General features: G+C 43.4%; 1 protein-coding gene across 3 annotated transcripts in view; it reads right to left on the bottom strand.

Moving 5' to 3' along the window:
- Window positions 1-636: 636 nt before the first annotated feature.
- The window catches only part of LOC141144893 (enoyl-CoA delta isomerase 2-like), a 101740-nt gene continuing 76338 nt past the window's right edge, over window positions 637-26038 (bottom strand). For 2 of the 3 annotated variants that reach the window (XM_073630985.1, XM_073630987.1), the window contains 4 exons: window positions 19611-19731; window positions 17207-17296; window positions 8835-8978; window positions 637-1241 (listed from right to left, as the gene is read on the bottom strand). In XM_073630985.1, the coding sequence (XP_073487086.1) occupies window positions 1086-1241; window positions 8835-8978; window positions 17207-17296; window positions 19611-19731 (511 nt within the window). In that variant the 3' untranslated portion in view covers window positions 637-1085. The remainder of the gene's footprint in view (window positions 1242-8834; window positions 8979-17206; window positions 17297-19610; window positions 19732-26038) is intronic. The other variant, XM_073630986.1, reaches the window with a different exon arrangement.

Below are 26038 nucleotides of genomic sequence, written 5' to 3' on the forward strand. Positions count from 1 at the left end.
AGGGCAGCAAGGCCGAAAGCTATTATCCATTTTGATCTTTTTGGACCACCTGGCCAACACACCTGTGCGCGAGAGTATTTGTTTTTTTGTTGTACTGTATATTCCCGTTTTACTCACCTGAGTCCTGTATTCCCCTGCCGGAGACACGCTCTTCCTCTCTGCCGGGGTTTTCGGCTCTTGATTGGATAGATTGAGAGCAGCGCAGCCATTGGCTCCCGCCGCTGTCAAATCCAGTGACGCGGGGGCCTGGCCGAATCCTACATTCGGCGTCTATGGACGCCGAATGCTGGACTCGGGAATGCGCCCGCAAGGTAACCCCTGGGACAGCGCTTCTCCTAGGGGGTTATATGATGTGGGGAGGAGCTACCAGTGCCGCCAGGGGGACCCCAGAAGTCGAGGATCGGGGCCACATGATGCAAAACTAACTGCACAGTGGAGGTAAGTATGATATGTTTGTCATTAAAAAAAATAAAAAACAAAGCCTTACAATCACTTTAAGTGCATACAATCACACAAGCAGGAAATCATATTTCTGGGTTCTGCACAACAACTGTGTACAGAACGCCTCCAGGTTGCCATATGGCGCTGTATTAAAAAGGAAAAGTATTTTTTAATAACATTTCATTACAATATGGCTTGTGTAGCAATTGTATATGCTTTATTTATTTATTTTGCAATTTTTTCCACAAGAAAGTAGAGTTGCTTTTTAAATGTTTTGTTCACTATTAATTTCAATGCATTTCAAAGAAATTGGATGAATTTCACCAAAATGTCCTGATTTTCACTGAACATTTTAGTGATGCAAAAACTCTCATCCCTAATAGCAGGCTTGCAAGTCGAAAGGACTGATCAAAAAATTAAACTGTAATGGAATGTATGATTTTGCATCATCGTATGCTGCCAACTGTATTTAATGTCTGTAATGTGACAAAAATAAAAATTAAAAAAATTAAATAAAACTGGATTTGGAAATAAGAAGTGAGAGCTAGTGACACTATACTTGATTAGAACTGAAATTAAGATTTCCTGTTAATATTTTGTGTGTATTTTTACTGGACAGTAACATTTTATTTGGAAAAAAATAATTACATCTTTGATTTTCTTGAGAAGAATTGTTGTAGAGCATTAAGTGAATCCTCAGAGTTTGCTCTTTGAGCGAGAAGTTCCATCTCTTTTTTACATATAGCGTGAAGTTTCTCTTTATCCACACTGCGAACCAACTGTTTCGAGAGAGCCAGACACTAATAAAAAAAAAAAGACAGCCATGTTAATTTGTTACATTCATGCACATTATTATAATAGTTCAAACTTTTCTGGATTATATTTGCAATTATGTTTGCCAACATTAATAATGAATAACAGACAAGGGGGATGATGGTTTCCAGCATGCCAAGACATTGTATCCTGACAGCAATGGGTGCAGCTGATCGATAAAACATTTTCAACATGTCAATTAAATGATCAATGTTTGCTGAGTGTGGGCAGCCACATACTGATCAAAATTTGGCTGGTCCCTGCTGAACCAGCCAAATTTCGTTTAGTGTATTGTCAGCTTTGGTAGCAGAGCACTATAATTTGCTGCTTACATCTCAATACAAAATTATAGACTGATCTATACATATTCTCTTAGCTCATCCTGTAATTAAGTTTCTCATAACAGTTGCTCATCAAAAATGATAAACTACCTGACACACAGATTATCAAGAAGGATATGCTTACAAATTATCATAAAATATAAAAATTTGGTTCGCTGAACCATCCGTGAAGTTCAAGAATACCGCACATAGTACTGAACCTTCTTGGTATTTTTCTCTGGCCTTTTTCAAGGCTAATTTTCAAGCTTTTGTTAACAAAGGGCATGGGTAACTGGGTATTTCCATGGTACCAATGCAAAAAAAAGAGGTTTTTGGAAAGCTGTGTTTTGTTTTTTTTGTTTGTGTTTTGGAAAGCTGTGTGGAAAAAAGAGGGTGTTTTTTAAAAATACCCAAATCTTATAAATAACATGCTTTGGGGGTGTCTTAAAGCTGCATCAGAAATTGTGAAGCAGTATGGATGTACTTCTATAACCTGTTACATATAACTGTATGCATATACACTACCATGCTAAAGTTTTAGGCATGTGTGAAAAAAAATGTTGTGAATTAAGAGTGCTTTCAGAAATAAAAGTTTTTATTGTTTATTCTTATCAATTAACAAAATGGAAAGTAAATGAACAGACGAGAAATCAAAATCAGACCACCCTTTGCCATCAAAACAGCATCAAGTCTTCTAGGTACACTTACACGCAGTTCTTGATGGAACTCGGAATATCAGCATCCAGAAGAATAACGTCTGAGTCTGACAATATGGGGAGAGAGTTCATTTAATAACCCATCTAGCTCACCAGTGTCCTATGTTGGTATAGGGGAGTAAAGCGTAGTTTAATACTGCACAAATTCTTCCAAGATACCGGAAGGGTCAGTGACCATGTTCCCCCCAGCGGTTTTAATAACAGGGATACTGACAGGTATTGTTTGATCTGCCGCCAAGAGGGCCAAAAGCTTGCCATTTTTGTCCCCTTGAGCAAATATCGATTCTGCCCTCTTCCCTATTTCAGTGCGGTCCAGTTCAGAGAAGTGTACTGACAAAAGTCACCGTGTCTCTAGCAGAGATGTATAATTGGTCTCTGATGGGGAGTCGGCGTGAGCACTCGCACATTCTCGTTCATTAGCTAGGAGAAGCTCTCCCTGTGCATTGTGAGCTTTCCTAGCCCCTTTTATCGCAGAGATACATTCCCCCCTCGCTATAGCTTTAAATGCATCCCATACCAAGGTCGGTTCAGCCGTATCAACATTGGTTGACCAGTAAGCTGCAATGGAGCCCTGTATCCGGGAAGCCACTTGATCCTCCTGCAACCAGTCTAGCTACAACCTCCAGCCTCCCTACCTCCCCCCAACCGGGAGAGTCAGGGTGACTGAAAGTGGGAAGTGGTCTGACGTTCCCCCAGCCAAGTATTCAGCATCATGAACATACATTAGCAGTGGAGGATTGCCAAACGCCAAATCAGTTCTGGCAGAGGATCTATGGGTAGCAGATAAGCGTGAATAGGATTTGACATTGGGGTGTTTCCAGCGCCTTAACTCAGCGAGACCAGTCACAGCCATCCAAGAGCATAGGTCAGCGGAGACAGGCCTATTGGTATTGGAAGAGTCCAGTGTGGGGTATAAATGGCATTGAAATCCCCCATGAATAGGGTAGGCAGGCTAATAAAGGGATCCAGTTTTACCATTAGATCATACAGCACTTGCATCTGAATAGGAGGGGGCAAGTATATATTCACAATCAAGAATTTCTGGTGGTATATATCCAGCACCATAGCCACATATCGACCCCCCGGGGGCAGAGAACACCTGGTGAACAGTGCAAGGGACAGCCTTGCTAATTAGGATGGAAATCCCTCTTCCGTTAGTGGAGTATGTGGAGTGTAATGCCCTTTGAATCCAGGATGTGCACAGGGATAAGATTTTACATCCCTCCAGGTGGGTCTCCTGCAAGACGACATGTGGCTTTACTTGTTTAAGGTAATGAAAAAGAGCTGCTCTTTTAAATTTACTGTTCAAACCCCTTACATTCCAAGACACCATCTTGAGTTTGCTATCCATCAGTAAAATTCAAGGGAAAGGATATTACATATATACCTGTTGCTATTCAGATACTGTGACATAATTTCTGAACTAAAGCAATAATTGGTACATCTAAAAAAATAAAAAATAAACATGCTGAATGGTAACCCCCTCCCCCTTTGCTGTTACCAAAAAATAGAGAAGAAAAATTGTCCAGTATGCAGTTCGCTCCCGAAAACCCAAAAAACTGAAAAGGTCCAACCGTTGGTGTCGAAAGTTTGGCATTGCTATATGAAAAACTTACATCTCCACACAGAACTCCTTGCCAACCAATTATAAGAAATTCATCTTGCAAACTGCAGGTTAGAGTGTCATCACTGTGAAAAGAGTGCTCATCAGCAACATACCGTGCTAGCCAGCACCGAAAATGGTGGCGATGCAAATGTGATAGTGAAAAACCTCCCATGTGTAGCAGAAAAACATGGAAATAGAACAGGCCTCATCTGAGGAGAATTGGGCACCCAGGTGGCGTTAGGGGTTGCCATCCAGCCAATCACATGCATCTTGCCTTGTCAAAGAATTTGAATGAGCCTTTGTATTGAACTGGAGACGGCTAGCATACAACATGCTGTACTTTATTTCTTTTTCTCTTTCTCTCCTCACATCCGTGAATGAGCGATGTTTCCTCTGTGTTTCTGCAGAAAAGTCTGGAAAGAGCATGATGTGAGCATTTTCAAACTTTAAACCCTGATGCTTTTTTGTTTCAGCCAGGAGCATACCACGGTATCTCTAGTTTAGAAACCTCACTAGAAAGGGCCAAGACAGAGAACCAGGGGGTCTAGCCCCGGTGGGAACCCGGTGTGCTCTCTCCACCACGTATGTGGGTGGGAGATCCTCCAAGAAAAGCAGGGTTTTAAAAACTGTTCAGCAAACAGGACCGGTCTGGCTCCTTCTGCACCTTCAGGCAGTCCCAGCACCCTCACATTATTTTTCCTCTGCCTGTCCTCAGCGTCATCAGCGTGATGTTGGAGTGATCTTACCATGTCCCTGAGTTTAGACAGTTGAGAGCCCTGGGAGTGGGAGGCATCTTCCACCTCAGAGATGAGGTCTTCTGCCGATGTGAGCCTGCCTCTGATCTTGTCCAGGTTGTGTCTGATGAGATTACACTCAGATGCCAGGTAGTCAATACGATCCATAAACTCAGTCTTGGACGCTGCGATTGCCTCCAGGATGGGACTCTTGATTTCCGCAGTATCCACCTCTAACTCGGGGGGGTGGTGGTGGTGGTGATAGCTCCGGTGCACAGTATGCAATGCCTGCGCTTGATCCCTGCCCCATCCTTGCACTCTGCTGCCTGATGCTCTGTGAGGACGACACAGGTGCCAAGATGGCGGGGGCAGGGTCAACGTCTCCACCACGCTTAGAGTGGAGCTGCCTTTGATCCCTTGGCGGCGGCGAACAGGTCTACTTGTGTTTTTCTGTAGGTCAAAGATGGCATTTTATGCGGTCCGCAGTTCCCACTACCTGAATCCGTGCAGTTATCTGGCCAAGGGTTGGTTTGAAGGGCTCCAAAGGGGTAATTTTCAGGAGGAAAGCCGGAGCTCAGAAGAGACACATCTTGCCCCGATCACATCCGGTCACGCCCCAAACACACCATACCTTAATGTGCAGTGCTAACCCATTAAAATTTACTGAGGTGCCTTTAAACAGCACATCTTAGCTTATGGCATTGGGCTGCATTAATGCACATGTACACACACAACATAAAGCAGCACTAAAAAACACACAAGATCATTGGAAAGGTGCAATTAAGATAATTAAGTCCAAATATGCTGCAGTCCTGCACCGTATAAGAGCACTGTTATAAATGAGATCAGTACAAACAAGGTTAAATTCCACCACTGGGAAGGAAAGCTGTCACCAACACCTCCACAAGTGAAAAAAGCCACCCCCTATAGATTGAACTCTTACCAGATCTAGCTGGGTCAAAAGCATACACAACAAATTTTTGATTGGACGATCTCTCCCTGGATCAGACTGCAGCCAGGAGGGTGGATGACACGCTGATAAGCTCATCAGGAAAATCGCACTTACAAACAACTAAAGTATACAAGCATATCGTGTATCCAGTCAGTGTACCTGAGGGTCCCGACACCCTCAGAAGATGTCGGGATGACGAAACGTGTCAGTATGGGACCATACAACGACCAACACTGACATCAGCACGCCAATCGGAGATACCAGCAGCGCCAGAGAGCGGTGAAGTGTGTGGTAGGAGATACCTGCAGGATTCCTCTTGGTACACTGACTGGATACACGATATGCTTGTATGTTTTAATTGTTTGTAAGTGCGATTTTTAAAAGGGGGGAAATTTGAATACAATAAAACTTTAAAAAGAGATTACGCTATTGAGTTGTATCTCTTTCTCTCCTGATGAGCTTATCAGCATGTGATCCACCCCCCTGGCTACAGTCTGATCCGGGGAGAGATCGTCCGATCAAAGATTTGTTGTGTATGCTTTTGCCCAGCTAGATCTGGTAAGAGTTCAATCTAGAGGGGGGGGCTTTTTTCACTCGTAGAGGTGTTGGTGACAGCTTTCCTTCCTAGTGGTGGAACTGAACCCTGTTTGGACTGATCTGACTTATAACGGTGCCGTTATACAGTGCAGGACTGTGGCATATTTGGACTTAATTATCTTAATCGCACCTTTTCATTTAATTTCTTTATTCATCAATGCACAATTGTTATTTGATATTGTATGTTTTTTTTAGCGCTGCTTTATGTTGTGTGTTTAAGAATACTTACCATTGGTAGGTTTATATAGTAGCTGCTTCAGACCAAACAGTCATATCAATCATTGATCTAATATATGCTATTTCACTTATCCCTAAGCTCTTGATATTGTGGGAAAGGGCACGATATTGTGGTGTATAATTAATGCACATGTGTTACCATAGCATATAGTATGGAAGCAGCCTAACACTATTTACTATAAGTAAAGTGGTTGTAAATCTTTACATACCCAGTGAAGTGACAAGCCATCGGGTGATACACAGAGAACAAACGCTCCTACATAAGTTGTACCTGTTTATCTGCAGCCCTCTCTTCTCTACAGCCTTCTAAAACACACAAATCAAAGGATTTGTTTTCAGCTCCAAAAAGCAGGGGTGAGGCTCTGACATCATACACTGCACATCATAGAGCAGGGAGCTGAGTGTAATCTGAGACCTGAGTAGAGGGCAAGAACATTCCCCCTATACAGTCTCATGGAAACATGCACAGCTGAGGCTCTGGATCACCTTCTGTGTGCTGGACAGGGGCATCTTTAACATTGATTAAACCCTGAGCAAACATTTTCTTGGGCCTCCCTATTCCATGTAATTTTGCTTTCTACCTGCTCTGAGACATACAATAAATAGCAGCTAGACTCAAAATCAGTTTACTGAATCAGACCAAGCAGCTAATGCGATTGGTTGCCAGAGGTTACAATGTATCATTAATGCTCACTGACTGGCTTCTAGAGGTTACAGCACACATTATGGCTCACTGAATTTTTGTTAGAGGTTACAGCACATGACTTCTGCTTGCTGATTGGTTGCTAGAGGCTACTGGACATCCTTACCAATCATTAATTGGTTTCCAGAAGTTACTGCACATTATTACTGCTCACTGATTGTTTGCTAGAGGTTGCTGCATATACTTACTGCTCAATGATTGGTTGCAAGAGGTTAGTGGACATCATTACTGCTCACTGATTGGTTGCTAAAGGTTACAGCACATCATCTTCTCACTCCTTGCACACCATGGACTGGGGAGATAAGGGGACCCATCAATAGACAGAATACTCCTAGGTATCCTAGGACTCCTGAAATAAGTGGCAATGCTGGGGGAGGGGGGTGACCAGTGGCAATGCTGAGGGGTTGATGGGATCAGTGGCAGTGGTGGGATTAGTTAGGAGGCAGCACACTGTGGCAAATTCAGAATCATGTAGAACAAAGCTGGAAATCTTTGGCAAGTATATAGTGGGGGATTCTACACTGAACACCAATGTGAGGGGGAATTTGCACTGACCACCGTGTAATGGGTGATTTTACGCCACCCAACAATTTAAAGAGGGATTTCTACACTGACACCAATGTAACCAATGTACCAACCACCAGTGTAAGGGCGAATATGCAATGACCTCCATGTAAGGGGGAATTTACACTGACAACCATTGTCGAGGAGATTTGTACTGACCACCAATGTAAGGTGACACTTCTACACCGACCACCAATGTTAGGTGGGATTTACACTGACCACCAATGTAATGAAGAATTTACACTGACCACCAGTGTAAGGGGGACCTTCACACTGGCCACTAGCGTGAATAAAAGGATTGCACACCAATACACTGACCATCCATTACACTGACCACCAATGTAACTGAGACATTTAGCCTGCCTTCACATTTATGCATGTTGCAAAATCGCTTTCCTGACACCACAGAAATTTGCTGTCCTTTAGCAGATACACAGCAGTGGAATTAATTGTTAATGACACCCACACACATCTGCTGAGATGTGTGTATTCACATGCACCAAAATTCAGGGTGCTGTGGCACTGTGTATTTTGAAAAAGGGTTACACCTCCAATTTGCTTACCTTTGCAGAACAGGCTGATGTTAGGCTTAATGACCACAGTTGTAGGCAGGACTTTCAAGTATGCCCCATTACCTCCCCTGTGGGCAGCATTCAGCAGAAGTGATGGTGGATATGACCTCAGGGGGCATGATATACATATAAATGCCACTGCTATTTACATATCAATGCAGGTTATTTACATGTAAACATAGGGTCTGCAGGTGAGCCAGCTGTACATGGCATTAGTAACAGAACTTCACACTGAGATATTGAGACACAGCACAGGACTAAAACTTCAAGGGACAAGGGAATTTAAACTGGGATAGTTGGCAAATATGAGGCAGCTGCTTTGGGCCCCACAACAATGATAGGACCCAGGGCAGCTGCCCCCTTTGCCCTGCCTTAAAAACGGCCCTGGTGCTGGAGGAGGGGTGGGGCCTGCCCCCAAGATTCTGTAATGTCAAGCTAGTGATTAATGCAGATAGAGTGAAGACAGAGGAGAAGGAAATCACATTAGATGTTTTGGAGTGAGGCTAGTACACACTATAGAGAGATTTGCTATGTTCATTTTTCATTTCAAAGGTTTACAACCACTAAATGAAAACTTACATTTTTAGGAAAGGTGGCATAAGATTTCAACCTTGCCCAAACTTCCTGCTGAAAGGTACTGTCAGGAAAAACTTCAGTGACCAGTCCAAGGTTACAAGCTTCACGAGCAGTTAGCGTCTTGTTGAAAAGTAATACCTCAATAGCCTACAGGAAAATACATAAAAGTGTGTGTAGTCAAATGATTTTGTTATTAAAAATTAGGAATAATGGACTGAGAACTACAATTGCCTTGCAAAGGGATAGACAATTTATTCTTTCTATGTGTAAAACAGGTGTCCACACCAGTTAAGTACATTCTAAAAGGCGTTTATGGTGCCAAAATGCTCTGGGGCTCACCCCTTGAATTTAAAGCGGCACTCCACTCAGATTTTCTTCTTTTTTTTGGTCATTTGTTCTGCTGTGTGTGATTACACAATACACGACAAAATGAATACAGTAGTTTGAGTTTAAAAGAAATCTCCAGTTTTGTTAAAAAAAAAAAAATCTAGGCAATAAGTTAAATCAAGTGAGCTACTAGTGCTATCCAGAGTTGGGAAGGGCTGGTCTAAGAAGCTAGATAAATTTATGTATACATTGCTCAAAAAAATTAAAGTAACACTTCGAAACAACATCAGATCTCAATGGGGAAAAAATATGCTGCATATCTATACTGACATGGACTGGGTAATGTGTTAGGAACGAAAAGGATGCCACATTGTTTGATGGAAATGAAAATTAGCAACCTACAGAGGGCTGAATTCAAAGACACCCTGAAAATTCTCATCTTTTTTGACTGTTTTTCACTCGTTTTGCATTTGGCTACGGTCGGTGTCACTACTGGTAGCACGAGGCAATATCTGGACCCTATAAAGGTTGCACAGGTAGTCCAACTCCTCCAGGATGGTTTGCTGTATTTCTCAGCACAGTCTCAAGAGCATTGAGGAGATTCCAGGAGACAGGCAGTTACTCTAGGAGAGCTGGACAGGGCCATAGAAGCTCCTTAACTTATCAGCAGGACCTGTATCTGCTCCTCTGTGCAAGGAGGAACAGGATGAGCACTGCCAGAGCCTTACAAAATGACCTCCAGCAGGCCACCCTGACCAAACAATTACAGTAGAAACAGACTTCGTGAGGGTGGCCTGAGAGCCCGACGTCCTCTAGTGGGCCCTGTGCTCACTTCCCGGCACTGTGGAGCTCGATTGGCATTTGCCATCGAACACCAGAATCGTCAGGTCTGCAACTGGTGCCCTGTGCTTTTCACAGATGAGAGCAGGTTCACCCTGAGCACATGTGACAGATATGAAAGGGTTTGGAGTAAATGTGGATATTGTTATGCTGCCTGTAACATCATTCAGCATGACTGGTTTGGTGGTAGGTCAGTGATGGTTTGGGGAGGCTTTTCCATGGAGGGATACACAGACCTCTACAGGGTAGACAATGGCACCCTGATTGCCATTAGGTATCTGGATGAAATCCTTGGACCCACTGTTAGACCCTACACTGGTGCAGTGGGTCCTTGATTTCTCCTGGTGCACGACAATGTCCGGCCTCATGTGGCGAGAGTATGCAACCAGTTCCTGGAGGATGAAGGATATGATACCATTGAATGGCCCCTACACTCGCCTGACCTAAATCCAATAGAACACCTCTGGGACATTGTTTCGGTCCATCTGACACTGCCAGGTTGCACCTCAGTCTGTTCAGGAGCTCAGTTATGCCCTGGTCCAGATCTGGGAGGAAAAACCCCAGGACACCATCCGTCGTCTCCATGCCCTGATGTTGTCAGACATGAATACAAGCACATGGGGGACATACAAACTACTGAGTACCATTTTGAGTTGATGCAATCAAATTTCAGCAAAATGGACTAGCTTGCTGCATCATTTTTTCACTTTGATTTTCAGGGTGTCCTTGAATTCAGCCTTCTGTAGGTTGATAATTTTAATTGCCATTAAACAATGTGGGATACTTTCGTTCAAAACACATTACACAGTCCATAGCAGCATAGATATCCAGCATAGTTTTCCCCATTGAGGTCTGATTTGTTTTCAAAGCGTTCCTTTAATTTTTTTGAGCAGTGTATATAGTGTAGCCAGGTGCTTGGCTAAAAATGACAGTGAGAGAAACACTGTGCTTCAGCTGCTCTCTGTGCTTTTACTGAACAGTTCATGCTGGACCTAGCAACATTACCTGCCTCCAGCCAGTAGGGGGAGCAAATATGCCTAAAGAGTTTAAAAGAGACCTCTATGCTGGCCACAATGGACTGTGGGATTTGAAGTTAATAAAGGGAGCCATGCTATGGACTCTTATGGACCATTGGACTACTGTTCCCAGCAGGAGACAGAGATAGGTGGAGAAAAGAATTGTATTTCTCAGGCTGCAGATTGAATAGCTTCTGCCTTGCCATGAGGGAGCCCAGGGAATGCACATTGCTGTCCAGTGTGCACCACCACTGCTGCATAACAGCCTGAGTCCTGATGTGCTAACAGTCAGAGTCACCTGGGAACAGAGCAGAGAGTGGACTAATCGCTGTGTGTGACCAGATGGTGAGATGCAACATCACTGAGACTGGTGAGCTGCTGTTGTGGGGATTGACCATTCTGCTGCTAGAGAGACTGAGCCCTTTAGGAACTGACCATCCGGCCATCTAATAACTTTTGTGGTGCCTGCACCAATGGTACAACTTGGCCCAAGCGCTAGCCGGCTGAAGAGTTAGGACTGAAGACTGTCCCTTTACAGCTACTACACAGAGACATTCACCTACAACATATGCTAAGAGGTACCTCTCAGGGGACATTGCACCATATCCTAGCCATTCTCCTTGAGTGCACTCTAGACTAGTTAACCACTTGACGACCGCCTCACGCCGATTTACGTCGGTAAGGTGGCACGGACAGGCAAAATCACGTATATATATACGTGATTTGCCTTCCGCGGGTGGGGGGTCCGATCGGACCCCCCCCCCGGTGCCCGAGGCGGTCGTCTTTGGTCCCCCGGCGATTGGAGGTGAGGGGGAGGCCATCCGTTCGTGGCCCCCCCCTCGCGATCGCCGCCGGCCAATCAGATAACTTCCTTTGCTGCTGTATGCTAAACAGCAGCAAAGGAAATGATGTCATCTCTCCTCGGCTCGGTATTCCGTTGCAGCGCCGAGGAGAGAAGACTTCACTGTGAGTGCACTAACACTACACACACAGTAGAACATGCCAGGCACACAAAACACCCCGATCCCCCCCCCGATCGCCCCCCGATCCCCCCCCAATCACCCCCCCCCTCCTTGTCACAAACTGACACCAGCAGTTTTTTGTTTTTTTTTGTTTTTTTTTCTGATTACTGCATTGGTGTCAGTTTGTGACCCCCCTAACCCCCCCTAATAAAGTTCTAACCCCTTGATCACCCCCTGTCACCAGTGTCGCCAAGCGATCATTTTTCTGATCGCTGTATTAGTGTCGCTAGTGACGCTAGTTAGTGAGGTAAATATTTAGGTTCGCCGTCAGCGTTTTATAGCGACAGGGACCCCCATATACTATCTAATAAATGTTTTAACCCCTTGATGGCCCCCTAGTTAACCCTTTCACCACTGATCACCGTATAAGTGTTACGGGTGACGCTGGTTAGTTTGTTTATTTTTTTTAGTGTGAGGGCACCCGCCGTTTATTACCGAATAAAGGTTTAGCCCCCTGATCGCCCGGCGGTGATATGAGTCGCCCCAGGCAGCGTCAGATTAGCGCCAGTACCGCTAACACCCACGCACGCAGCATACGCCTCCCTTAGTGGTATAGTATCTGATCGGATCAATATCTGATCTAATCAGATCTATACTAGCGTCCCCAGCAGTTTAGGGTTCCCAAAAACACAGTGTTAGCGGGATCAGCCCAGATACCTGCTAGCACCTGCGTTTTGCCCCTCCGCCCGGCCCAGCTCAGCCCACCCAAGTGCAGTATCGATCGATCACTGTCACTTACAAAACACTAAACGCATAACTGCAGCGTTCGCAGAGTCAGGCCTGATCCCTGCGATCGCTAACAGTTTTTTTGGTAGTATTTTGGTGAACTGGCAAGCACCAGCCCCAAGCAGCGTCAGATTAGCGCCAGTACCACTAACACCCACGCATGCAGCATACGCCTCCCTTAGTGGTATAGTATCTGAACGGATCAATATCTGATCCGATCAGATCTATACTAGCGTCCCCAGCAGTTTAGGGTTCCCAAAAACGCAGTGTTAGCGGGATCAGCCCAGATACCTGCTAGCACCTGCATTTTGCCCCTCCGCCCGGCCCAGCCCACCCAAGTGCAGTATCGATCGATCACTGTCACTTACAAAACACTAAACTAAACTGCAGCATTCGCAGAGTCAGGCCTGATCCCTACGATCGCTAACAGTTTTTTTGGTAGCTTTTTATTGAACTGGCAAGCACCAGCGGCCTAGTACACCCCGGTCATAGTCAAACCAGCACTGCAGTAACACTTGGTGACGTGGCGAGTCCCATAAGTGCAGTTCAAGCTGGTGAGGTGGCAAGCACAAGTAGTGTCCCGCTGCCACCAAGAAGACAAACACAGGCCCGTCGTGCCCATAGTGCCCTTCCTGCTGCATTCGCCAATCCTAATTGGGAACCCACCACTTCTGCAGCACCCGTACTTCCCCCATTCACATCCCCAACCAAATGCAGTCGGCTGCATGAGAGGCATTTTCTTTATGTCCTCCCGAGTACCCCTACCCAACGAACCCCCCCAAAAAAGATGTCGTGTCTGCAGCAAGCGCGGATATAGGCGTGACACCCGCTATTATTGTCCCTCCTGTCCTGACAATCCTGGTCTTTGCATTGGTGAATGTTTTGAACGCTACCATTCACTAGTTGAGTATTAGCGTAGGGTACAGCATTGCACAGACTAGGCACACTTTCACAGGGTCTCCCAAGATGCCATCGCATTTTGAGAGACCCGAACCTGGAACCGGTTACCGTTATAAAAGTTAGTTACAAAAAAAGTGTAAAAAAAAAAAAATATATATATATAAAATAAAAAAAAATAGTTGTCGTTTTATTGTTCTCTCTCTCTCTATTCTCTCTCTCTTGTTCTGCTCTTTTTTACTGTATTCTATTCTGCAATGTTTTATTGTTATTATGTTTTATCAGGTTTGTTTTTCAGGTATGTAATTATTTATACTTTACCGTTTACTGTGCTTTATTGTTAACCTTTTTTTGTCTTCAGGTACGCCATTCACGACTTTGAATGGTTATACCAGAATGATGCCTGCAGGTTTAGGTATCATCTTGGTATCATTCTTTTCAGCCAGCGGTCGGCTTTCATGTAAAAGCAATCCTAGCGGCTAATTAGCCTCTAGACTGCTTTTACAAGCCGTGGGAGGGAATGCCCCCCCCCCACCGTCTTTCGTGTTTTTCTCTGGCTCTCCTGTCTCAACAGGGAACCTGAGAATGCAGCCGGTGATTCAGCCAGCTAACCATAGAGCTGATCAGAGACCAGAGTGGCTCCAAACATCTCTATGGCCTAAGAAACCGGAAGCTACGAGCATTATATGACTTAGATTTCGCCAGGTGTAAATAGCGCCATTGGGAAATTGGGGAAGCATTTTATCACACCGATCTTGGTGTCATCAGATGCTTTGAGGGCAGAGGAGAGATCTAGGGTCTAATAGACCCCAATTTTTTCAAAAAAGAGTACCTGTCACTACCTATTGCTATCATAGGGGATATTTACATTCCCCGAGATAACAATAAAAATGATTTAAAAAAAAAAAAAAATGAAAGGAACAGTTTAAAAATAAGATAAAAAAGCAAAAAAATAATAAAGAAAAAAAAAAAAAAAAAAAAAAAAAAAAAAAAAAAAAAAAAAGCACCCCTGTCACCCCCTGCTCTCGCGCTAAGGCGAACGCCAGCGGCGGTCTGTCGTCAAACGTAAACAGCAATTGCACCATGCATGTGAGGTATCGTCGCGAAGGTCAGATCGAGGGCAGTAATTTTTGCAGTAGACCTCCTCTGTAAATCTAAAGTGGTAACCTGTAAAGGCTTTTAAAGGCTTTTAAAAATGTATTTATTTTGTTGCCACTGCACGTTTGTGCGCAATTTTAAAGCATGTCATGTTTGGTATCCATGTACTCGGCCTAATATCATCTTTTTTATTTCATCAAACATTTGGGCAATATAGTGTGTTTTAGTGCATTAAAATTTAAAAAAGTGTGTTTTTTCCCCAAAAAATGCGTTTGAAAAATCGCTGCGCAAATACTGTGTGAAAAAAAAAAATGAAACACCCACCATTTAAATCTGTAGGGCATTTGCTTTAAAAAAATATATAATGTTTGGGGGTTCAAAGTAATTTTTTTGGAAAAAAAATATCTTTTTCATGTAAACAAAAAGTGTCAGAAAGGGCTTTGTCTTCAAGTGGTTAGAAGAGTGAGTGATGTGTGACATAAGCTTCTAAATGTTGTGCATAAAATGCCAGGACAGTTCAAAACCCCCCCAAATGACCCCATTTTGGAAAGTAGACACCCCAAGCTATTTGCTGAGAGGCATGTCGAGTCCATGGAATATTTTATATTGCGACACAAGTTGCGGGAAAGAGACAAATTTTTTTTTTTTTGCACAAAGTTGTCACTAAATGATGTATTGCTCATACATGCCATGGGAATATGTGAAATTACACCCCAAAATACATTCTGTTGCTTCTCCTGAGTACGGGGATACCACATGTGTGAGACTTTTTGGGAGCCTAGCCGCGTACGGGACCCTGAAAACCAAGCACCGCCTTCAGGCTTTCTAAGGGCGTGAATTTTTGATTTCACTCTTCACTGCCTATCACAGTTTCGGAGGCCATGGAAAGCCCAGGTGGCACAAAACCCCCCCAAATGACCCCATTTTGGAAAGTAGACACCCCAAGCTATTTGCTGAGAGGTATAGTGAGTATTTTGCAGACCTCACTTTTTGTCACAAAGTTTTGAAAATTGAAAAAAGAAAAAAAAAAAAGTTTTTTCTTGTCTTTCTTCATTTTCAAAAACAAATGAGAGCTGCAAAATACTCACCATGCCTCTCAGCAAATAGCTTGGGGTGTCTACTTTCCAAAATGGGGTCATTTGGGGGGGTTTTGTGCCACCTGGGCATTCCATGGCCTCCGAAACTGTGATAGGCAGTGAAGAGTGAAATCAAAAATTTACACCCTTAGAAATCCTGAAGGCGGTGCTTGGTTTTCGGGGCCCCATACGCGGCTAAGCTCCCAAAAAGTCCCACACATGTGGTATCCCCATACTCAGGAGAAGCAGCTAAATGTATTTTGGGGTGCAATTCCACATAGGCCCATGGCCTGTGTGAGCAATATATCATTTAGTGACAACTTTTTGTAAATATTTTTTTTTTTTTTGTCATTATTCAATCACTTGGGACAAAAAAAATAAATATTCAATGGGTTCAACATGCCTCTCAGCAATTTCCTTGGGGTGTCTACTTTCCAAAATGGGGTCATTTGGGGGGGTTTTGTACTGCCCTGCCATTTTAGCACCTCAAGAAATGACATAGGCAGTCATAAACTAAAAGCTGTGTAAATTACAGAAAATGTACCCTAGTTTGTAGACGCTATAACTTTTGCGCAAACCAATAAATATATGCTTATTGACATTTTTTTTACCAAAGACATGTGGCCGAATACATTTTGGCCTAAATGTATGACTAAAATTTAGTTTATTGGATTTTTTTTATAACAAAAAGTAGAAAATATCATTTTTTTTCAAAATTTTCTGTCTTTTTCCGTTTATAGCGCAAAAAATAAAAACTGCAGAGGTGATCAAATACCATCAAAAGAAAGCTCTATTTGTGGGAAGAAAAGGACGCAAATTTCGTTTGGGTACAGCATTGCATGACCGCGCAATTAGCAGTTAAAGCGACGCAGTGCCAAATTGGAAAAAGACCTCTGGTCCTTAGGCAGCATAATGGTCCGGGGCTCAAGTGGTTAAAGTGATATTCATATTGCAGTTTATGCTTATATGCACTGTTTATTGCTGACTTTGCTGCTTTATGTGTTAACTCTAGTCTAGTGGCACAAAACTCTATTCTACCTAACCTTGGCATAGAGAAATATTCTGTCTAGCGGACTGTGTCTGAACCTACCCTCTGTGTGTTCACTTATGCTTAAACCACTATTTATTCTAACCTGTACCAATACATTGAGTTAATTTACCACTAAACTGTCTTGTGTCTATTTCCTGGTACTAAATCACAACCAACTTAAAAGGTATCTATACTCATGTTCCTATAAGAGCTTGCAGTGAGTTTCATTCAACCAGATGTGTCAGAGGAGCCGAGGTTGTTCTTGGAGTCAAGAAGCAGAACAGGGAACCCAAATTACCAAGTGGCGCCTTCGGGGGTAGCGCTACAATTACAAGCAGCTTACCTTTGATAAGCCCATTATTCTTGGGAAGGTATAAGAAGAGCATGCTTCTGGATGTTGGCCAAGTTTGCTGAAAGGCGTGTTAAATGTAGCCTGTAAATAGAACAGAGATTAGAAACATTCTTACAGGTCAAATATTTAGCGTTAAAACCTCTAGAGAAAAATATTTTGCCTAATTTCCATACAGACCTAATTCCACATAATGTATATTTTTCTGTATGTTTTACTAGCATCTCCATTTGAGAACCACATGGCATTATGTTGTGCAACTTCCTCTCTCTCTGCAGTGGGCAGAATTGAGAATAACTGGTCTGCATTAGCTCATAAATAAATAACGTGTGCTCCCAGATTACCACATTGACAAAAACAAGGTTTTCAGTAATGTGGTTGTCTTATGCAGTACAGCAATTCTGTCTGATGAATGGAAGAATATAGGCTATGCCAAGTGTGTGCATTTTAAAGTTTCATTTACAATTTTGGCTTAAAGGGTAATTCCACTTTCGTGGGAAAAACCAAAACAAAATATAGTGTATACAATTGCTGCACAAGGTCATTTTTAATGACCTTTCCTTTTCAAAGTAATTTTCTATAAAATACAAGGCAATATGGCTACCCGGAGGAGTTCTGTACACAGATGGTGTACAGAACTCCCCCAGAAATGTGATTTCCTGCTTCTGTGATTGGCTTACTGATTTTCCAAGAAGTCTGCACTAAGATACAAGTCAGAACATGAGCATCCCTGCAACAAAAATGCACTTTTGGTGAGATACTCCCAAAGGTAAAACACGTCTAAAGGCATGCAGACTCTGTCACTTTCCTCAATAGAGCCCTGCAGGTACAGCAGCTGATTGATAATTATAAAACCACTCCCATACAGATTCACATGGACACAGACAAACAAACCGTTATTTTTTTCAGAATAACAAAAGGTAGAAATCTGCAACAAAGTTTGTTAAAATCCTTGTAATGTACATATATCATCCGGAGGGGAATGTTTCTCAACAAAAGTGGAGTTACTTTTTAAATGTTTTGTAGCAAACATTAGCAGCATATTTTTCTTAAATAGGATTTTACAATTTCAGTAAAGTAAACCTGCTATGGGACACTTTTATGGCACGAAAGTGGGGGGGAGAAGACACTACTGTGGGGGGGGGGGCAGTAGAGTGCACTGCAATGGGGGGGGGGGGGGTGATATGAAGGGGGGCAGAGGATACTACTGTGGAGGGAGGTGATGTGAAGGGGGCAGAGGACACTGCTATGGGCAGGGAAACCACCATAGCAGTGTCCTCTACAACCCTTCACATCACCCCCAAACAGTGTCCTCCCCCCCCCCCTCCCCCGCATAGCAGTGTCCTCTACCACCCTTCACATCACCCTGTACAGAAGTGTTCTCTGCCCCCCCTTTCCTTTGTAAAGAATAATGAAAATAAAAACTACTGACACCATCCACTGACATGATGACACATCTTCTGCCCTACTGACTGACAATGTCCACTGCTCTACTGGCTGACACAGTCCACTTTTAAAGGTTAGCTAAGTTTGTATTTTTAGAGTGACCTTTCTTTTATTATATTTTTCTAAGTTTTCCTTACTATTTAGTTAGGCCATGGTAAATAATTTCTTTTTAAATAAGAATGGAGCTAAACCCCAGTTATCTTTGATCTCTTTCACGTTGTTCTTAAAGGTTGCCTATCCCTGCTCTACATGCTACAATTAATACTGTGATTGCTACATTATCAATTAATAGATGTTTGCATTGCAAATAATGCAAAATACACCGCTCAAGGCCCTCTTTGCAATTCTCAACTCCAGCTTTTGAGGGTGCTGGATCCTCATGGAGTCCAAAACAACTGCTACGTTTCCAAACATAACAAATACAGGCCGTGCTCTACACTTCTGTCCACTGAATAACTTTACTGTTCTGACAAGCTAGTCTCTCCCAAACAAATGCCCACATTGCCTGTCAGCTCAAAGTTATAAAAGTAGCACAGCCTTCATTTGTTTGCTAAGAATGGATAAGTGCATTTCAAGCACTAATCGCCCAAATACCCCCACTTATCCTCTTGATCACTCCTGTGTATATCACTGACCCCAGCTCAGATAATAGCAAAAAACTGATGCTGCAGCTTATGTATGCATGTATATGTATGGCTTGTTACCAGGAAGATATGGTAAAAAGGGGCACATTGGCATCTTTCAAAAGAGAGAAGTTAGTTTTATTATATATAGGGGTGACCAGGAGCCTACACCTATTCCTGGAAAGAAAATAAGCTCTTGATGAGATTTATACACTTCTATAGGCACATTGAAACTAGCTCTATCATCTGACAAAAAGATTATTAAATGTAAATTTCTATAAAAAAAAAAAAAAAAAAAAAAAAAACTCAGTACATAACATATTATTTACCTGGTCAGATGCATATACAAGGTCACATAAGCCAAGAATTGTTGTACCAATACCAATAGCAGGTCCGTTCACCATGGCTACAAGTGGCTTTGGAAAGTCAATGAATTTACATATAAAATCCCTGAGTAGAGAGTAAAGAGTAAATGGGTAGTATTGTGTGTTGGGCTAACTACTATGAAGATGTTTATTGGCAACAGCATGCAGAGAATTCAAAATTTTAATTTAATTTTGCCCCAGCTTATATTTGAGTCTTTTTTAATACTTTTAATTTTGATTTACTTTTTAAAACTTTTAGCAGTAGCATACCACTGCTAAATGTGACAGTACAGCTCAGAGATGCTGGTTGCTAACGGACTGGCACCCACCAGCATTCTAAACAACCATGACTCATTCTTGCCCTCAGTGGTGGATTCCCCACTGACAGCAGAATGTAAACAAAAGAGCCGACATTGTAAAAAAAAAAAAAAAAAAAAAAAAAAAAAAAAGGCCGTACGGTTCCCCCTCTAATACACACTAGGCCTTTTGAGTCTGGTATGGATTTTGGGGGGGGGGTGCCCCACAATAAATAAAAAATGGCCCCCCAAAGCCTTATCCAAACATGCAGCCTGGCAGGAAAGCATGCCTATTTTATAGTAGTAGTAATTTCTCCCATTTTTCATATTTTTTTGCATTTTAATATAGTGATTTAATAAAAGGTGTTTTTTTATTGGATCAAATTTTTCAGGTTTTTGCTTTTGTTTTGTATCTTACATTTTTTTAATTTATTTCACTTTTGTCTCTTTACCTAGCTGGTTGCTATTTTTACTGATGACAATACATTTTTACATTATTATAATAATAATAATACAGGATTTATATAGTGCCAACAGTTTGTGCAGCACTTTACAATTTAAAGGGAGACAATACAGCAACAATACAGTTCAATACAAGAGGGTTAGGAGGGCCCTGCTCCTGTGAGCTTACAATCTAATAGGGAGGGGCTGGTGTAACAAAAGGTAGTAACTGTGAGGGATGAACTGACGAGGGAAGTAGAAGATTCAATTGTTAGCTGAAGACAGGATAGGCCTCCCTGAAGGGAAGATTGCCTAAAAGTGGACAGAGTAAGGCTTTAGATAGAGTGGAAACCTACTCTCCTAAGCGGGTATTATTTGCTGAAGATTTTAACAATCTATTGGACTATGGGTTAGACACCCCAACCTGAACAGAGCACCAAAAACACTGAGTTATCCCACTGGGCCTCATCTGCGGGTCTTACAGAATTCTCGAGATAGAAACACCTTAATACTCAGCCTTGGTTCACACCAGAGGCGGCACGACTTGCAGGTCGCCTCACCGAGGCGACCTGCACACGACTGCCCGGGCGACTTGCAAAACGACTTCTGTATAGAAGTCTATGCAAGTCGCCCCAAGTCGCCCCCAAAGTCGTACAGGAATCTTTTTCTAAGTCGGAGCGACTTGCGTCGCTCCCCTTAGAACGGTTCCATAGCACAGAACGGGAGGCGACTTGTCAGGCGACTAGGTCGCCTGACAAGTTGTCCCTGTGTGAACCGAGCCTCAATGTTACTCATATTTATCCTCAGTGTATGCTACTTCCTCCAGAATTGACCTTGCCTTTGGAACTGCTGCTATGCGGCCGGTGGTGCTCGATGCTACCTACCTCCCAGGGGGGCTGTCAGAACATTCATCATTGCAAGTGTCTTTGCAATTAGAAGATAGTAGACCCTATAGTCTCTGTCGGCTGACTCCGGGCTGGGTGGATGACATGTTGGTTGAGCCATATGACATCTTACTGGCAGATAAATGAAGTGTCTTCTACAGTATCTACTGTATGGGAGGCATTCAAGGCAACTACTAGGGGCATATATATATCTCCGCTATTAAGGCGACGAGCATTGAGCATAATCATGCTACCTCCGTTTTATAAGACCGTGAACAGGATTGTGCAGGCTCACATTCTAAATCTCCCTCCCTTGAAACGCTAGCTAACTTTCAGTTTGCCAGACGAGAGTTAGGTTTACTTTACAAGAAGCCTACACATGATTCCTTACAGAAGGGGGTTGAAAGAATATTTAAACAGGGGGACAAAAATGGGAGTGAAAGAAAAAAAGAGAAGCAGCTGGATATACTAGACTGCAATAATAGGCAAAAATATGACCAAGCAGCGTAATGAAATCAAATTTGAATGAAAATGTAATTAAAATGGTATGGTAACCATCTTACAATTGTCCCATCAATCAGTTATTACATTTGGAGTGACATTTTTTGATTATTCAAAAAGTTTATTGATTTTTTATAATACAACAACATTTTAAAATACACACAAACCATTACCCACAAATAAACCCTTCCAAATACACACACACACACACAAAAAAAACCCACCTACAGTCAGGTCCATAAATATTGAGACATCGACATAATTCTAATCTTTTTGGCTCTATACACCACCACAATGGATTTGGAATGAAACAAACAAGATGTGCTTTAACTGCAGACTTTCAGCTTTAATTTGAGGGTATTTACATCCAAATCAGGTGAACGGTGTAGGAATTACAACAGTTTGTATATGTGCCTCCCACTTTTTAAAGGGACCAAAAGTAATGGGACAATTGGCTGCTCAGCTGTTCCATGGTTTGGGTTATTCCCTCATTATCCCATTTACAAGGAGCAGATAAAAGGTCCAGAGTTAATTTCAAGTGTGCTATTTGCAATTGGAATCTGTTGCTGTCAACTCTCAATATGAGATCCAAAGAGCTGTCACTATCAGTGAAACAAGCCAGGCTGAAAAAACAAAACAAACCCATCAGAGAGAAAGCAAAAACATTAGGTGTGGCCAAATCAACTGTTTGGAACAAACTTAAAAAGAAAGAACGCACCGGTGAGCTCAGCAACACCAAAAGACCCGAAAGACCATGGAAAACAACTGTGGTGTGAGTGAATACAGAGGGTTCACCACAAGATGTAAACCATAGGTGAGCCTCAAAAACAGGAAGGCCAGATTAGAGTTTCCCAAATAACATCTAAAAAAGCCTTCACAGTTCTGGAACAACATCCTATGGACAGATGAGACCAAGATCTACTTGTACCAGAGTGATGGGAAGAGAAGAGTATGGAGAAGGAAAGGAACTGCTCATGATTCAAAGCATACCACCTCATCAGTGAAGCATGGTGGTGGTAGTGTCATTGCGTGGGCATGTATGGCTGCCAATGGAACTGGTTCTCTTGTATTAATTGATGATGTGACTGCTGACAAAAGCAGCAGGATAAATTCTGAAGTGTTTCGGGCAATATTATCTGCTCATATTCAGCAAAATGCTTCAGAACTCATTGGACGGGGCTTCACAGTGCAGATGGACAATGATCCGAAGCATGCTGCGAAAGAAACCAAAGACTTTTTTAAGGGAAAGAAGTGGAATGTTATGCAATGGCCAAGTCAATCACCTGACCTGAATCTGATTGAGCATGCATTTCACTTGCTGAAGACAAAACTGAAGGGAAAATGCCCCAAGAACAGGCAGGAACTGAAGACAGTTGCAGTAGAGGCCTGGCAGAGCATCATCAGGGATGAAACCTAGCGTCAGGGGATGAAGTCACATGACGTGCCGATATGCATCGGGATTGCAGCACTGAGTACATTCACAGTTTGACGGCACAGACGAGCTCGGCGCTCGTGATGTTTTACATTGTGGATCATCTGTGTGAGTTTGTTCTTCACGGTTTTACTTATAAATTGTTCCATGTGTGTGATTATGCTATGAGTGTCTCTCTACATTTATATTACTATCCATTGAATCCCTATTTGGCAACACCTGGGAGCAGGAGCGGACCGAGGATCTTATATAAAGGGCTTACGAACTCGGCGTTCGTGGATTGACGCCTATGCTCCTTTTAAAAAGTGAGTGCATCACTTTTTGATCCGCCCCTGTCCCACTGTGTTTATCTCAGAATTATGCTATATACGATTTTTTTATGTTTCTCCACATGATCTAAAATCTGCTACTGGGACTATTCAAACAATTTAAAAAGGCACCCAGGGTGTGGCCTACGACGCTGACGTCACTATGCTGTTCCTCTCTGCTGAGCTGGATGGGAAGTGTGTGCACAGCGGGAAGCCTGCGGAGATGCTGTAACATCGCGATTGCCTTTACACTCGCTTATTGGATTTGTTTGTAAGTGTATCTTTTATTCATTAAATTTTTATTGGTTGGAACGATTACACTATGGGAGCCTTTCTTGTTCTTATTCCTGGAGCCATACAGCTTTAGCTGCAGACCCAGATGCTGGTATAGGTTGTTGGGAAACCTCTAATCTCCCATATGCCTGGTAAGACCGTTGTGGTCTTCTGAGTCGGTAAGGAGCCTCATATTCACTAGGGTGCATTCACCTCTTGGGAGATTGGACTTTCTTATCACGGATTCTGGGTCAGCCTTTTTATGCTTATGAACTTTATATATTTTTTTGGAATTGCACTATTTGTGATGGGACTCTTTGTATGATCATTTGACACTATCACTTGAGTATTTTAATTATACACAATCCTTTAGTGGTCATAATAACTTTATGGTATGTTTTTTATGGTATCAGTTATGATATTATGGTTCACAATTTTTTCATAATTTTTTATTTTTACACTTTCTTTGTATGTCTGGAAGGCCAACAAGGAGAGGCAGACAGTCACAAGCCAATAAAAGAGGGCAAGCAGGCTCTGTGTCTAGAGGCAACAGTGCTGGTCGTGGAGACGGTGCATCCTCATCAGCACGTGGCCGTGGGACATGCTTGTCTTTTTTTTCGGCAGCTGGCCGTGTTGAGCCGCAATATACGGGAGACTTGGTAGAGTGGATGACCAAGCCGTCCTCATCCTCCTCATCCTCTCTCACCCAGGCTCAGAGTATTTTGTCTGGCAAAGCAGCTGCCAACACGGCCTCTTCCCTTGGCTCAACGGCATCAGTCACTCCTTCCCTAGCCCCACCATGTCCTCCTGAGTAGTCCACCAAACTGTTTGACCACAGTGGTGGGTACATGCTCCAGGAGGATGCCCAGCGTTTTGAAGGCTCCAATAATGGTACCCAGCTAGAGGAAGGCAGTAACGTGAGCCTGGAGAGAGGGGGTGCCCAAGAAGGACAGCAATTTGGCAGTCATGTTCCCCCAGCTGCAGCATACTGCCAGGTTTGCTCCAGTGATGAGGAGGGAGGGGATGATGAGGTCACTGACTCCACGTGGGTGCCTAATAGAAGAGAGGAGGAGGAGGCACATCAACAAGGCAGGATGCCCTCCAGGGGCCAGCTTAAGGGCAGCACACCGACTGCAGCACATCGCAGAGCTTCGCATGTGCAGGGCGCTGCTGTCTCTGCGTGTTATTCCAAAAGTTCTTTGGTGTGGGCCTTTTTTGAGACGAGTGCATCAGATCCCACCACTGCTATGTGCAACATATGTCTCAAGCGTATCTCACATGGCCAAAACATCACCCACATATGTCGATCTGCCATGCAGTTCGTTGGCAAGCCTACCTAAAAGACCCACACCAAAGAACAAAGCGGACATCTCCTTGCTCCTCATCAGCTGGGATCTCCAACCCTACTATACCTTCAGTCCTCTCTGAAACCTGCACTGAGAGGAATGAAGGTGTAGAATTAGGTGTGTCACAGCCAAGTACTTATGGGCAAGCTGCTATCGGTACACCGACGTCAGATTGTACCAGGCAAATTTCCCTGCCCCAGCTGCTGCACCACCGAAAGAAGTTCGCTCTCAGCCATCCAGACGCCCAGTGGTTGAATGCTAGCTTGGTTAAATTGCTAGTACTTCAACTGCTGCCTTTTCAGTTGGTAGACTCTGCCCCCTTCCGTGAGTTTGTGGAATGTGCGGTTCCTCAGTGGCAGGTTCCCAAACGCCACTTTTTCTCATGGAAGGCGATTCCGGCTCTCTACTGGCATGTCGAAGGCAATGTCTTGGCCTCGCTGGACAGGGCGGTCAGTGGTAAGGTGCATATTACCGCTGACTCATGGTCCAGAAGGCATGTACAGGGATGTTACCCATCTTTCACTGCGCACTGGTTGACTCTTCTGGCAGCTGGGAAGGATGCAGGACAGGGTGCAGTAGTGTTGGAGATTGTTCTGCCACCACGCCTCCAAAATTCTATTAGTGGTGATTCTGCAACACCTCTCTCCTCCACCCCCTCCTCCATGGCTTCTTCCTGTGTTATTTGTCCTCAGAACCAGCGGTGCTCCGTAGGCATTCAAGGGGCTATGCAAGCACGCAGGCAAAAAGATGCCATGCAGTACTTGAGCTGGTGTGCTTGGGGGACAGGAACCACACTGGGGAAGAGATTCTGTCAGCACTGCAGGGGCAGGTTCAGAGGTGGTTGACGCCACGCCAGCTTAAGCCAGGTATGGTGGTTTGCGACAATGGCACCAACCTCCTCTCCGCCCTCC

This window comes from Aquarana catesbeiana, linkage group LG05 (assembly GCF_042186555.1).
Source record: "Aquarana catesbeiana isolate 2022-GZ linkage group LG05, ASM4218655v1, whole genome shotgun sequence".
Classification (NCBI taxonomy): Eukaryota; Metazoa; Chordata; class Amphibia; order Anura; family Ranidae; genus Aquarana; species Aquarana catesbeiana.